The sequence below is a fragment of the Sapajus apella genome, unplaced genomic scaffold (assembly GCF_009761245.1).
Source record: "Sapajus apella isolate SASKATOON/1434 unplaced genomic scaffold, GSC_monkey_1.0 scaffold45, whole genome shotgun sequence".
Taxonomy (NCBI): domain Eukaryota; kingdom Metazoa; phylum Chordata; class Mammalia; order Primates; family Cebidae; genus Sapajus; species Sapajus apella.
This window is the reverse complement of record NW_022436985.1, coordinates 10779547-10794170: the sequence shown is the minus strand read 5'-3', so window position 1 is coordinate 10794170 and position 14624 is coordinate 10779547. Positions and strand designations below refer to the sequence as shown.

Here is a 14624-nt window from a genome sequence, read left to right as displayed (position 1 = left end):
AGACTGATACGATAGTGCCTAAATCAGTGCTGACTAACATACTGAGTGATGCCAGTCCTTGGCCAGGCTGCTGCTGCTGTAATCATTGCTTTTGTATTTTGGTAGCCCCCAAAAGAATGAGCTGTCTTTTACCCCTGGAGACCCTCTGGAAACTTGTTCGACGTACAAGCCTCAGGCCCCATGTCAGGTCTACTGCATCAGAAACTCTGTAGGTCTCTGTGATCTGTTTTTTGGCAAACCCTCCAGCTGACTGACTCAGGTTTGAAAACCTCTTAGCTAATGCACAGTACCATGTCAAATCAGCTAAGGAGAACTTGTAACTCACTATATTCTATTTGGAACAGTGGGAAAGAATGGCCAGGCTGATGTTGGCATATGTTTTTCCTGAACATAGGACCCTTCCCCACCCCCCAAAAAAAGACCACCTTTATTAAAGTGACAGTTAACTTATAGTTATTGAAAGGTGTTGACATGCAGCATGCTGGCTCACGCGTGTAATCCCAGCACTTTGGGAGGCTGAGGTGGGTGCATCACTTGAGGTCAGGAGTTCCAGACCAGCGTGGCCAACTTGGTGAAACCCTGTCTCTACTAAAAATACAAAAAGTAGCCAGGAGTGGTGGTGGGTGCCTCTAATCCTATCTACTCAGGAGGCTGAGACAGGAGAATAGCTTGAACCCAGGAGGCAGAGGTTGTAGTGAGCCGAGATGACACCAGCGCACTCTAGCCTGGGCGACAGAGTGAAACTCCATCTCAAAAAAAAAAAAGGTTATTACAGAGTTTGTGAATCATATAGGGCATTTGCCACTTCCTAAATTCTATCACTAAAAAGTTTTCCCATCTGCCCCTTTCTTGCTTACTCCTTGGTTTAATCAATGACGTGTATAGGCTGAACAAAGGTTTACTTATGATATGAATTGTGGGTTTTTATTTTTAAAATTTCATATTATTTTGTCTCAAAATGGAACCAAGAAAAAGAAAACATTCACAAAAGATTTGCCTGGGAGCTTTTAACCAGTCATTTGCTAAGCCATTGCAAATTTGCAACAAGAAACCGGAAAACTATTCAGTGTGACTGGCAAAACCATTTAGTTGCAAGGGGAAAGGAGGCAACTGAGAACAGGGGCTCAAAGCCTACCTCTACTCCTGTGAACTTCCTGTGTCTTCTGTCTTCCTCTGCCCTGCCCAGGAGTTTCTGTGAGTTCGACCCAAGAGGGAGTTGTTGGACAGTATGGGGAGAGTGAGTTTCTTTCACGAAGCCTGGACCTTGTAACACTCATCCTACCGGTGATATCCATGATGCCTTTTTTTAACCTCACCACTTACAGGGCTTTTAGTTGAAGGGTGATGGTGAATCAAAAAAAGACAATTTGTCTCAAAATAGGTGTAGAATTATGTGTCTGTCAATAAAATCTTAGTGTGGATTTTTTATTTTTTTGACACTAATGAAGTAAAATCTTAATTAACTAGAATCCTTAATTTAATAGGATTTCCTCCCTGTGGGAGATTTCTTGATTTTAGAATCACATAGTAATAAAGTAGTGTTAGGAATTTTGTGAAAGAATGGCTTAATTGGGTTCTTCTGGTTATTTCTGTAGCAGTTTTCAATATTTTGAAATGAAAATCTGGAAGTATGGGAGAAACCCAACTGATGCTGAGATAAGGCCAATAATACAAGGCTGAGCTGATTGATTTAAAAATATTTTAGTGATTTTTAAACCAACTTAACTTTGTTAAAGGAGAATTGGGTGTGTGGAATTGATGAGAAAATCGAGGACTCTGAGTGGCCTGTTAGTTGAAGTGCAACTCTTTACACCCTCCCTTTTGGATCTTGTACTGAGAATTGCCATTTGGAGTTCCCTTCTCTGAGACAAAGGTAGCATTTATTTAGAAGGGGCGGAGCTCTGCCCTGTGAAGTGGAGCCTAAGGCTGTGAATACCAACCAGCCATAGGGACTCCACCGTGCTAAGTGGCAGCATCAAGTGGCAGCATCGGAGAGGGGAGAATTCCCTTAGTGGTGAGAAAATAGCCAAGCAGACAAGCACATGCCCATGGTAAGCTTCCCTCCACCTAGTCACCGCTCGGCCTGTCTTGATTGCTTCAAGGTACATGCACTGGATAGTTTGGGAGAAGAGAAGCAGAGTTGCTCAGAGGATAGTTGCCTGCTCAGCTCCTCCTGCAGACCGGCTCAAAGTGGCCGTAAAACAAGTTTGAAGGAAAAAAGAAATTATTTCCTGATCAACCTGCTTACTTGGCTTCTATGGTTATATGCTAATGATGGCATGTGATCTTTTGAATTAACAAGAGGAATTACCAAAATCATTAAATAGTGGAAAGGAATTGGGTGTCATCGAGGCCAGTGTGCTACTGCCAGCCAGAAGTAAGTTTAACTGTCTGAAACAGGTGAGACTCAGACTCCATTACAGAAGACTCCATGACCAGTTTCTGGTACAGCAGCTGCTGCTTTTCAGTATTTTCACTAGCATAAGTTATTACTTTTTGGTTTTAAGAGTTCTTTTAAAATCGTCTATTGCAATATCCATCATCTAGGAAAAGTTTTTGATGCACAGGTCTAAGGAGATAATTTTTTGTTTTTTCTGTTTTTGAGATGGAGTCTCGCTCTGTCGCCCAGGCTGGAGTGCAGTGGTGTGATCTCAGCTCACTGCAACCTCTGCCTCCCAGGTTCAAGTGATTCTCCTGCCTCAGCCTCCTGAGTAGCTGGGATAACAGGTGCGCCCCACCACGCCTGGCTAATTTTTGTATTTTTAGTAGAGACGGGGTTTCACCATGTTGGTCAGACTGGTCTTGAACTTCTGACCTTGTGATCTTGCCCACCTTTGCCTCCCAAAGTGGTGGGATTACAGGTGTGAGCCACTGTGCCCAGCCTTTTTTTTTTGAGACGGAGTTTTGCTCTGTATCACAAGGCTGCAGTACAGTGGCGTGATCTTGGCTCACTGCAACCTCTGCCTCCCGGGTTCAATAGATTGTCCTGCTTCAGCCTCCCCAGTAGCTGGGACTATAGGCACACGCTACCATGTCCAGCTAATTTTTGTATTTTTAGTAGAGACAGGGTTTCACTGTGTTGGCCAGGATGGTCTCAATCTCTTGACCTTGTGACCCGCCCACCTCAGCCTCTCAAAGTGCTGGGATTACAGGTGTGAGCCACCATGCCTGGCCTAAGGAGATAATTCTTCACTACATCATAGCGAATTCAGAGTCAGGCAGCTAACTTCTCTCCCTGCATCCTACCCCCATAGATTGAAAGGTTATAGAGCTACTAGATTACTTTTTAAATGATTTTTAAAAATAATTTTTGCATGTGTCTTCCAGCATTAAATCTTTTTTGAAAAATGTAAGTTTATAAAAGTATACTATAAGTGTAGTAGTAGCTTTTTTTTTTTTTTTTTTTTGAGACGGAGTCTTTCTCTGTTGCTCAGGCTGGAGTGCAGTGGCATGATGGCATGATCTCGGCTCACTGCAACCTCCGCTTCCCAGGTACAAACCATTCTCCTGCCTCAGCCTCCCGAGTAGCTGGGATCATAGGCCCGGGCTACCACACCCGGCTAATTTTTTGTATTTTCAGTAGAAACAGGGTTTCACCATGTTAGCCAGGCTGATCTCAAACTCCTGACCTCGACCTCCCAAAGTGCTGGGATTACAAGCATGAGCTGCTCTGCCTGGCCCCTAGTGGGTGTTTCTTAAACCTAAAAATACATAACAATTACCTTCTATGCAGAGTACCATGCTTTGGCACCAAGAGAGGTGGCAAATTTGGGAGGTTCTATTCTGATGGAGTTCATATGCTAGGGGGCAGGGGAGGAGGAGAGAGAGCTAATGATGTGTTAGGTAAGCACATTCTTGGGGGATTTGAGGAAGCCTTTAGAGTGAGTGAGATTTGAATCATTCCAGAGATTTGCTGGAAGTTGAAAATCAAGGATGGGGGCGTGTGGTGGAGAGAGGCACTGGAAATTTGTGACTGGAATGAAAGCATCAAAGTCTAGGATATCACTGAGGAATGGGGAGTAGTCAGGTGTGACTGGAATATAGAGGTGGTTTATAAGAGAGTCATACTTTCTAAGGAAGCTGTCCCTGGAAGAAATTGTAATCTTTCAGTAAAGAGGGCCTGGTGGAAATTAGAGCAAGAGGCTGCCTTACAGGGTATGTTCAGGGGATGGACATAACTGACTGACTGTCAAGTAGAATGCATGTGGCAGGCCTGCAGGGGGACAGTGGATAATTTCTAGAGAGTAGATCTGTGCCAGATTACGGTGGCATTTTAATGCCAAAGCATAAATGTATAGAGTTTATTCTGCAGTAGTAAAGAGCCATCAAATGCTCTTTACTTTAAAATATGGATAGTGACATGAGAACCAGGGCTTTAGATCAGGTTTCTTTTCATGAGAAGGCTGGATTAGAGGGATAAGATGTGGGGGATGCAGGGAGACCAATAGGCTCTTGTCAGAGGAAATAAGAGAAGTCAGAAGAGAGCCAAGAGGCCAGGAAAGGGGTTGGGGAAGGGTGTCTGACATCAGGGCTAGAGTTTCCGAAGGTACTGACAACCTTAGCTAGACGCTAAAATATTTTCCTGTTTGTTCAAATGGCACTGGGAGAAAACATTCAGTAAATTCCCTAGGAGCAAGTCTATGAAGACAGAAGTTATTTTATAGTTATTTCATTTTTAAATCATATGAGGGTTGGGAGGTGGCCTGTGCTGCTGACAGTGAGGCAAGCCCACTTTTGGTTTACGTGTTGGATAAAACAGCATGCCTTTGGGTCTCCAATCTCTGATTTGTTTCTTGCTGACTGCTGTTTAACCCCTTTGGTGCAAGGGCTGATGATTTAGGGTACATTTTTATGTGGTTAAAGTAGGGCAGTCAGATTATAAGTCGTTCTCCATAGGTAGAGCTGACATCTATAATTGGATTTTCTCATCCTTGACATTTGAAATGAGCAATAAAAATCATTTTTGTGGGGTTTACATGCCAAGACACTCCCAGTAGAGTAGACGGAGAATAAAGTAAACGCTGTTTTGGGTGCCTGGTAATCTTTTAATTATGAAATAAGCCTTTTGATTTTAATCTTTCAAAATGTATGCTACTGATCCAGGAAAACAGCCTTTCTAAAGTTCACATCCTGCTGACTCCTGCAGATGAAAAGCTTCCACCTCTAACCCATATTTTGCAAGCTGAAAATAAAAATATCATTAATCTTGTCTTGGTTCCACCGCTGCCTATAAAAGGCTGTTCAGTTTGGAATTAGTCCTGAGTCATGATGGAGACCATAGCCCAGAGTGAATGCTTGGGTTCTGGGAGCCAGGACCAGAGTCTGGAGGGTCACAGCCGAGTGACTGAGGCCTCAGCCTAAGGCTGGGTTAAGGGACTTAGACTTTCTTTAAATCACAGCTGTTATCATTGCTTCTTCCCAGACCTGCCTTCCTCCCTCATTGAATGCATGTATCCATGACAAAACTTGGAGACTGATAAATTTTATTGTTTTCATTCTTTTGTGGCATCTGAAACAGTTTGTACAATGACGACAGAAACCTGCTTCGAATTAGAGAGAAGGAAAGACGCAACCAGGAAGCTCACCAAGAGAAAGAGACATTTCCTGAAAAGATTCCCCTGTTTGGAGAGCCCTACAAGGTATTTACTGAATACTAGCAGTTGAAGGTCTGATTTATCACAATCTTGAACCCTGTGATGAAACAATTCAGTATAATTGAGTTCGAACAAGGGTCACAGCTGTGCAAATAAGATAACTTACTCTAACTTACTCTAGAGATTGTTTTTGAAAACAAAGTATGAAAATTCTTTGAATGTTGTTGGTCAGAATTACCAAAGTTTGTGGTTTTCTTTTGTAACGTTAGTCTCCTACAATTACTAATATGTGTCCATGGTAGTCTTCTCAACAAGAGAATTGAGTTAAAATGGCACATTAAATTCTATATGTCATACATGAAGTTCAGAGTTTTTTTCCTTAATAGTATTATGTACCGTGGTTTGTTAAATGATAGTTTTTCTTAGTTTTTTTCATTCTCTAATTCTTTTTTTTCCAGACAGCAAAAGGTGATGAGCTATCTAGTCGAATACAGAACATGCTGGGAAACTATGAAGAAGTGAAGGAGTTCCTTAGTACTAAGTCCCATACTCATTGCTTGGATGCTTCTGAAACTAGATTGGGAAAGCCGAAGTATCCTTTAATTCCTGATAAGGGGAGCGGCATTCCATCCAACTCCTTCCACACTAGCGTCCACCACCAGTCCATTCACACTCCTGCATCTGGACCACTTTCTGTTGGCAGCATTAGCCACAACCCAAAGATGGCGCAGCCAAGAACTGAACCAATGCCAAGTATCCATGCCAAAAGCTATGGCCCACCAGACAGCCAGCACCTGACCCAGGATCGCCTTGGTCAGGAGGGGTACAACTCTACTCATCACAAGAAAGGTGACCGAAGAACTGATGGAGACCATTGTGCTTCGGTGGCAGACTCGGCTCCAGAGAGGGAGATTTCTCCGTTAATCTCCTCTTTGCCGTCCCCAGTTCCCCCTTTGTCACCTATACATTCCAACCAACAAACTCTTCCTCGTACACAAGGAAGCAGCAAGGCTCATGGCAGCAACAATAACAGTAAGGGCTACTGCCCAGCCAAATCTCCCAAGGACATAGCAGTGAAAGTCCATGATAAAGAGATCCCTCAAGACAGTTTGGTGGCCCCTCCCCAGCCACCTTCTCAGTCATTTCCACCTCCCTCCCTACCCTCAAAAAGTGTTGCAATGCAGCAGAAGCCCACGGCTTATGTCCGGCCCATGGATGGTCAAGATCAGGCTCCTAGTGAATCTCCTGAACTGAAACCACTGCCGGAGGACTATCGACAGCAGACCTTTGAGAAAACAGACTTGAAAGTGCCTGCCAAAGTCAAGCTCACCAAACTGAAGATGCCTTCTCAGTCAGTTGAGGTGTGTGGAATTTCTTATCTTCGGCAATTCAAATTTGAAGACAGATTTGAGATGAAAATGTCCAGAGGAGGTGGGGCAAGGTGGGGCTGTTAGTCCATGGCTTTTGGGTAGGGGATTTCTTTTTGGCTTTAGGGTCTTGTTAATAACCCATGAAAATCTCAGATCTGAGATGGACTACTGATGATAGATATTGAAATGCGGTTTGCAGAAAGGCTTACGGAACCTTTTTATTGAGCCAAAGTTTATACACAGTGAAACATAGAGGATCCAAAACCCAATCAAGATAGAGAAGATTTTGGTTACCAGAAAGTTTCAGGAAGGTTTTCAGGTGTCTTATTTATTGTTTTGGGAGACACTGACGTAACAATGTGAAGAAAAAGATTTTTTTGATTAGTATTTCCTCAGACTCAGTTTTTCCTGAGACCTAAACTGTAAAAAAGTAAAAACAAGATGACAGAGTCTCTTAATTTTTATTATTTTAAAAGGACTTCTTCCCTGCAAATTGTAAGGAACTTTGTAACTAAAGTTCTGTTGTAATATTTTATTATTTATCACCTGAAAAAGAAGAGTGGGTGTATGGTAACATTTCACTTGAGAGTGAGTCACAAATATAATATAGAATATTATTTAACTATGGGTTTCAAAAGTAACCCAAATGATGTATTTTTTAAAACCAAGAAAAAAAATTCATTTTTCTACTTCGTGGATAAACAGCAGCATTGTGTTTGGATGAGGAGACGCAGAGCACATATCCTATCACTGAATTTTACAGTGGTACCAGTTTCTCCAAAATTAAGATTAGTAGTGCCAAGTGAAATGTTTGAAGTGAATTTTAAAACTTATCTTTTAATGTAAAGTCTGTGGTTTAGTTACATCTATTGTATAAACATTCTAATTTGCATCTTTATTGCTCAAAGACATTTGCGCCATCCAGATATGTCTTACTTAATGCTGGGAAGTAAAATTCCTTAGGTGGAGGGGGGATTCCTACCTGGAAAAATAACCTTTATCTTCCAGGAGGACAATCTGTAACTTTCTAGTGTCAACTACCGGTTTAGAAGAGTGGGGGTTGGAGGCCAGGTTCTGTGGCTTACGACTGTAATCCCAGCACTTTGGGAGGCTGAGGCACGTGGATCACCAGGGGTCAGGAGTTCGAGACCCAACCTGACCGTTTCTCTACTAAAATACAAAATTTGCTAAGCATAGTGGTACATGCCTGTAATCCCAGCTACTCAGTAGGCTGAGGCAGAACTGCTTGAACCCGGGACGTGGAGGTTGTGGTGCGCCGAGATTGTGCCATTGCACTCCAGCCTGGGCAACAAGAGCAAAACTCTGTCTCAAAAAAAGGGAAGAAGAGGGAGTTTGGAGTTCCATCCTCACTGAGCTCTTGAGCTGTGAGTGCCTCCAGATGTCTTCCAAATGTGACTTGTTTGGGGGCCAAGGAAAAATAAGGAGGAGGAAAACCAATGGCAGAACTGCACCTTTGACCCTAACTTACGAAGATTTAATGCATTGAGCCATTTATTGAACATTTTGTGCTGTGATGGAGGTAGGGTAGGTGGCTGCATGAAGGCAGAATCAAGTAAGATCCTCTGTCCTCAGAACAGTCACTCTGCCTGCCTTCTAATTCAGTCAATAAAGAACTCAATGAGAGTTTCTTTGCTTTCTTTATCAAATAGGGTTAGCTCTGTGTTCCCAGTTTTAAAAAAAAATGCCAAAGGGACAACTTAACATTCTTTCTAAAAATAACAAACCTAAAACATTGCTTTAAAACAATTTTAAGACAAATTAGCAAATATTTGTATTGTCTACCAAATGCCCAACCATATGCTGAAGCGTAAGATTCTGTGCCAGAGAAATTGGTCGCTGCTGTAGGACAGATTAGTGTAGAGATCAGCCTACACTCATGAAACAATTAGAGAACAATTGAGTTTTCTGTCTCTGGTACTACATGCTTAAAGAACCTGCGTAATTCAGCCCTAGGTTTCCTGGGAGAGGATTCTGTTTAGCTTACTTCTTTCTTGGGTGGAAATCAGTAGGCTGAATTGAGATTCTCCAGTGTCTTAAAACCCCTCATATTTAATACATATTTCAAACATAGGAATATGTTAATTGGCTCTTGCATGTTTTCTGAGGAACAAAATCCTCCATAAATTTGTTGAAGAATGGAGGTTTTCTTGGCACCAGTGCATCTGCTATCAACAATGGAGCAGAAGTAAACCTTTTCATCTGCGGCCTCTGTTTGCAGTCAGCATTCCCTTTAAGGCGATGGCTCCCTCTGGCCTTGGCCAGAGTTCTCATGCCAGGCAGTGGCAGCTGTGGTACCAACTGCCTGGGAGCCCCGTGGCGCTGTTGGTGAGTGGGAGGATGGAACTGAGGAGGCCAGACAGATGGAGGGCCCTATGTGACCCATGTGAGGGCAAATGAGGAGCCCAGAGGGTGGAATGGAGTTGTCAATCCAGGAAGCAGGGATCTTGGTGCTCTCTGGTCAGGGTTTGGATTTGATTTTGCTCTTTTAACGAAGATCTCATGTTTCACAGACTTAGCATCAATTTTCTGTTTACACACCTAGCAAAATGGTTATTTTTTAAAGTTTAAAAAAAATAGTTCAATTTTAAATTTCAAATTTTAATGTTTCTTGTGAATCCAAGGAATATTATTCCGGTGAACCGAAGGAAAGTATAGAGATGTGGGACCAAAAATGTGAGAATTAGCTCCAGAGCAGGTAAACTTTGAATATATGTGAGAATATTAGCAATAGCCTGGGTTGCTTTTGGATTTGGGGCAGAGGGGAAGCTGGCTCTTGGTAGAGCTGGGAGAAGAGGGTGTGACAGTAGCTGAATGATTTTCCTTTATTTGCTGAATTGGTCCTAAGGCAAGTCAGAGGAAATTTTCTCTTTCCTAGCGCTCGATAGTTGGGTTTTGTGGTTTGTTTCATTTCTTCCACACCCCTTCCCACTACTTCTGTGAAACAGTAATTTTACAAATGAACCCAAATTGGAAAGCCGCTCTTTTTGTTCATTCTCTAGCCACCTGGATTCTTTACTGTTTGTCTTTTCCTTTCCCATCATGGGAAATACTTGGTTTTATGTTTTAGTTGGTACTCTAAAAACTTATATCCTTCTCTGGAATAAGTCTTTCTCAGAATTAAAGTTTAAATCTTCCAAAGATCCTAAGGGAAAAATTTATCAAAAGGTCAGTTTCTGACTAGAAGCCTGGACCACAAAAATCTGCATTTGGTTTTTCTCTGGGAGTGTCAGTTTTAGTTTTACGTCAGCTGGAAGATGTCTAGCAGTGTGAAGTGACCAATCTGAGGCCAGGGCTGGAACTCTGCAATCTCATGTGGATCCCTCCCAGCTGCAGAGTTGCCACATCAGAGGTGGACCTGCCCAGTTGGGAAGATTGAGATTTCTTTATATTGCTCTTTTCTGTCTAGAGATAACAAGTGAAAGAGGGAGAAACCATGGCATCTCTGAGTGCTCATGCACGTGGACCCCGAGGCTGGGTGTGTTGGGATGGAATGTGGAGGTGGGAAGGTATGCCTAGACACAGGTTTCGGATACAGGATGTATGTGCTAGGTAGGCTTTTTATGGAAAAGGAGAAGTTGAATAAGCAGAGATGGGTATACCAAATCATATACTGAATTTAGAATGTTTGAATTTTAAAGCTAAACATACAGCTCTTTCATTTTGCAGATAAGGTCTAAGAGGGTAAAGTCTTTCATTTTGTCAAAGTTGTAGTTAATATCAGAGCCAGAGCCAGAGCCAGAACACTCAGTTCTTTTGACTTGCTGTTTGGTGGCAGCAGTGGTGACAGTGGTGAGATGTTTGTGTTTTTGACCAGAGGAGTTGTACTTTGTCACCGCAACTGAACCTACAGCAGAGCCATGGAGGATACAGTGAGTTTCATTTCCTGTGTGTTTCTTGGCCGCACTTTATCTTTCATCATTCTGCCTTTTTAAAAAAATCCATTCAACAAACTGATATTAACACCTACAAACAGACAGACACACACACACACACACACACACACACCCAACCCAACCCCCTACCACCCAAACTATGTTCCATGCATTGTACTAAGCTCTTGGTGATAGAGTGAGATCAAGCTAGACAGATCCGTAGTCCCATAGGCCTTCTATTCTAATCAGGGGGCATTGATAATAGAAATATAAGGAAGTCATAGCTGTTGGTAAGAGTGCTGTAAGAAGTAAAGAGGGTGATGAGGATAAGATGAGTCAGAGGAGGCTGACTTAAAAATGTTGGTTAGCACAGGCCCCTTTGAGGAGGCAACTTTCACAGAGACCTGGAGGATAAACATGTGTCAGTCATGCAGAGCTTAGAGAGGCATTTCATTTCAGGCAGAGAAAACAAGTGCAAAGGCCTGAATTTGGGGAAAGGAATGGCCTTGTTAATCCCGGCACATTAGGAGGCCAGGTGGGAGGATCACTTGAGCCCAGGAATTCAAGACCAGCCTGGGCAACATAGTGAGGTGCTATCTCTACAAAAAAAGGTAGTCTCAGCTACTGAGGAGGCTGAGATAGAAGGATCACTTGAGCCTGAGAGGCTGAGGTTGCAGTGAGCCGAGATACTGCCACTGAACTCCAGCCTAAGCGATAGAGCGAGACCTGTCTCAACTGGCCCCCTTCCACCCCCACCAAAAATAAACAGAAATGAGGGGAATATGGCTGGAACATTGAGAGCTCTTGCTCTCAATGGAGACATGGGAAGGAGTAAGACCACAGGGGCCTTCTTGGCCATGAAAAGCATTTGATATTATTTTTGTGATGGAGACCATCGGGTAATTTTGAGCAGGGGAGGGACATACCTACTTTTTTTTTCCTTTTAAGAATACTGTAACTCTGGTTCCTGGGTGGGAAATGGATTAGAGGGGGCAAAGGTGGAAGCAGGGAGACCAGTTGGGAGGTGGGAAATGATAGTGGCTTGGGGTAGGATAGTAGCTAGCCATGGGCGTGGTGCGAAGTGGACAAATTCTAGATCTGCGTAGCAGGGAACTGATAGGGCTTTGTGATTGACTGGAGATAAGAGTGGCCTGAGGTGAGGGGAGGTGAGACATCAACCAAGGCTGATAGGCTTTTTATTTGAAAGGCAAGGATGATGGGATGATACCAGCTACCAAGAGGGAAATGACATGGAAAACTAAGAGCTCTAGTTGTGTCATACATTAAGTTCATGTGTTAAGTTTGAGATGCTGTTGTATATCCAGGTAGAGATGACAAGTGGCAGTCATAAATAGCTGTCGAATTTGAGATTTGTTTGTATTTATTTTGTAGGTATTTAAAACCTTGGGACTGAGCATGTGTACCTAAGAGTCCTTATGGTCTTACTTCATTCCTCCTCCAGATCAGTCTGGCTTTGAGTCCTGATTGTGACTGATTTCTGCAAAGCCATTGCTCTTTTCCTTGTGGCCTCTTGTGACATCACATTAGGAACATTTTGTTACCAGATTCTTGCATCTAATTTCTAAGACCCAAGTATAAATTTATCGTTGGACCACTTTGATTCATTGCAGCTCTTAAGTTGAGCCTCCTATTTTCAATAAACTACCAGCCTAACAACTGCATGAATTAACCCACAGTGGAAAACTGTGTGACAGTGATTCACTTTGCATTCACATGTGCAAACATTCTTTCCTACTTCCATATTTAGCTTAAACCTCAAGAAGGGGGACTTCCCTATGATGAGATAATCTAAACCTTCAGGCAGTTTACTTCTGGATATGCCGATGGTGCATATCCTGCTTCTGCATCACTCAAAATACATTGAAGCAGCTCACTCTCTCACAAACACATCATGAATTCAGCAATTCTAACCAAAATATCTTGAGCCCCTGTTGTGTGCCAGGCCTGGTTCTGGGGATGGTGTTTAATGGTGGGTAAAACTGGTTGGTTCCCGTCCTGTTGGACCTTAACTGTCCAGTTAGAAACTGACATTAGTGAAGTAATCACTCAGATCCATGTGTAAGAAGCTTTGACAAGTGCTGTAAGGGAAACTGCAAGCTCTTATAAGAGCTGTAAGAGGGGATTGTGACTTAGAACTAAGGAGCTGAGGAAGGCTTCTCTGAGGAAGTACTATTTGAATGAGAGCTGAAGGTGAATTGGAGTGGGAGTGGCCCAAGTGAGGGGTGTCGGGGCTTAAGCAGTGTCAGTCGGGGTTAAGTGTTGGGGCTTAACCAGGAAGAGGGAAGACCATGTGCCAGTGGCTTATGCCACATGATGTGCAGAGACCATTAGAAAAATCTTCCTAGGATATAAGTCCAGTACATAGTTCAAAGGGAATTTTTCATTTATTCTGAAACTTGGCAGCACATGAGAATCACCTGGGAAGCCTGTTAAAAATACAAGTTGTTAAAAATAAAAATTCCCAGGCCCTCCCCTAGATGGGCTGAGGAATCTGTATCTCATGCAGTTTTTTCTGTAGTCTGGAAATGACAACTGTTCTGGAAAAGCTGATGGACCACAGGGCGCTAGAGGGGCCCCTCCTGGTGGCTCAAGAAGCTCCCTGACATGTGGGTCTCAGGCACAAGGACCACACTGAACCAATGGATGGGGTTTTCTCTCCTGAATAGGACGTCAGAGCAGTTTTGGGAGAGAAGGACAGGAGTGGGAGCCCCAAGACGCTCCTCCTCTTTTCCTCCCCATCTCAAGTCTGTCTGTCTTCTGCCCCCAACATTTGGAAGCTTGTAGGGAAGGTAAAAGACTCTGACACAATCTTATCTAGCTTTTCAGGTTCCCTTTTCTAAAAATGTTTTATTGTAGTAACCGGGTTCTGTAAGCTAGACCTCAGTGAGCTTGGGCAGACCTGTGTGACCTAAGTGTGTTAGGAAATTGATAACAGAGTAAGGTTATCTGTATGCAGGGTTCCCTGCTGCCATGGGTGCGTGGAGCAGATGACTTCCAAATCACTTATAAGAAAGCGTGAAGAATAAGTCACCTGCACTTTAGAGGCCAAATTTTAAACCTGAAAAGATCTAAATATAGTTTTAAAATAGTAGTAAGTGACTGGCAGGTTTTTTGGAGCACAAGCTGTAAACAAGCAGCTTGATGGCTAGGTTGGGCCTGCAGACAAATTAGTTTGGCCTGTAGGATTGCTTGTCTTTCTTTCTCTCTACCACCCTCCCACACATTTAGCCAGTATTTACAAACTGGAGAAATTAGGAGAAAAATCAGATTATTGGCTGAGTAGAGGCTACCACTTTTCATTTCTGGAAACTGGCAATCCTTTAATTTTATTTTTATTAAAAATTTTATTTTTAGAGACAAAGTCTTACTCTGTCATCCAGGCTGGAGAGCAGTGGCACGATCACAGCTCACTTCAGCCTTGAACTCCTGGGCTCAAATGATGCCCCCACTTTAGCATCCTGAGTAGCTAGGACTGCAGGCACACAGCACTATGCTTGGCTGATTTATTTTTATTTTTTTGAAGAGACAAGGTAGGTCTTGCTGTGTTGCCCACGCTGAACCTGGCATTCTTTTGAAGAAACACTTTTTTTTTTTTTTTTAAGACGGGGTTTCCCCATGTTGGTCAGGCTGGTCTTGAACTCCCGACTTCAGGTGATCCTCCCGCCTTGGCCTCCAAAGTGCTTGGATTACAGGTGTGAGCCACCGCGCCGGGCCAAAAAACATTTTTTTTTTTTTTTTTTTTTTTT

General features: G+C 42.9%; 1 protein-coding gene across 4 annotated transcripts in view; it reads left to right on the top strand.

The window, feature by feature from the left end:
* The window catches only part of AFF1 (AF4/FMR2 family member 1), a 188872-nt gene that overhangs the window by 89733 nt on the left and 84515 nt on the right, over positions 1–14624 (top strand). For 3 of the 4 annotated variants that reach the window (XM_032239681.1, XM_032239680.1, XM_032239682.1), the window contains exons 2-3: positions 5519–5639; positions 6053–6955. The exons of the other annotated variant lie outside the window; for it this stretch is intronic. In XM_032239681.1, the coding sequence (XP_032095572.1) occupies positions 5519–5639; positions 6053–6955 (1024 nt within the window). The remainder of the gene's footprint in view (positions 1–5518; positions 5640–6052; positions 6956–14624) is intronic. 4 annotated transcript variants of the gene reach the window in all.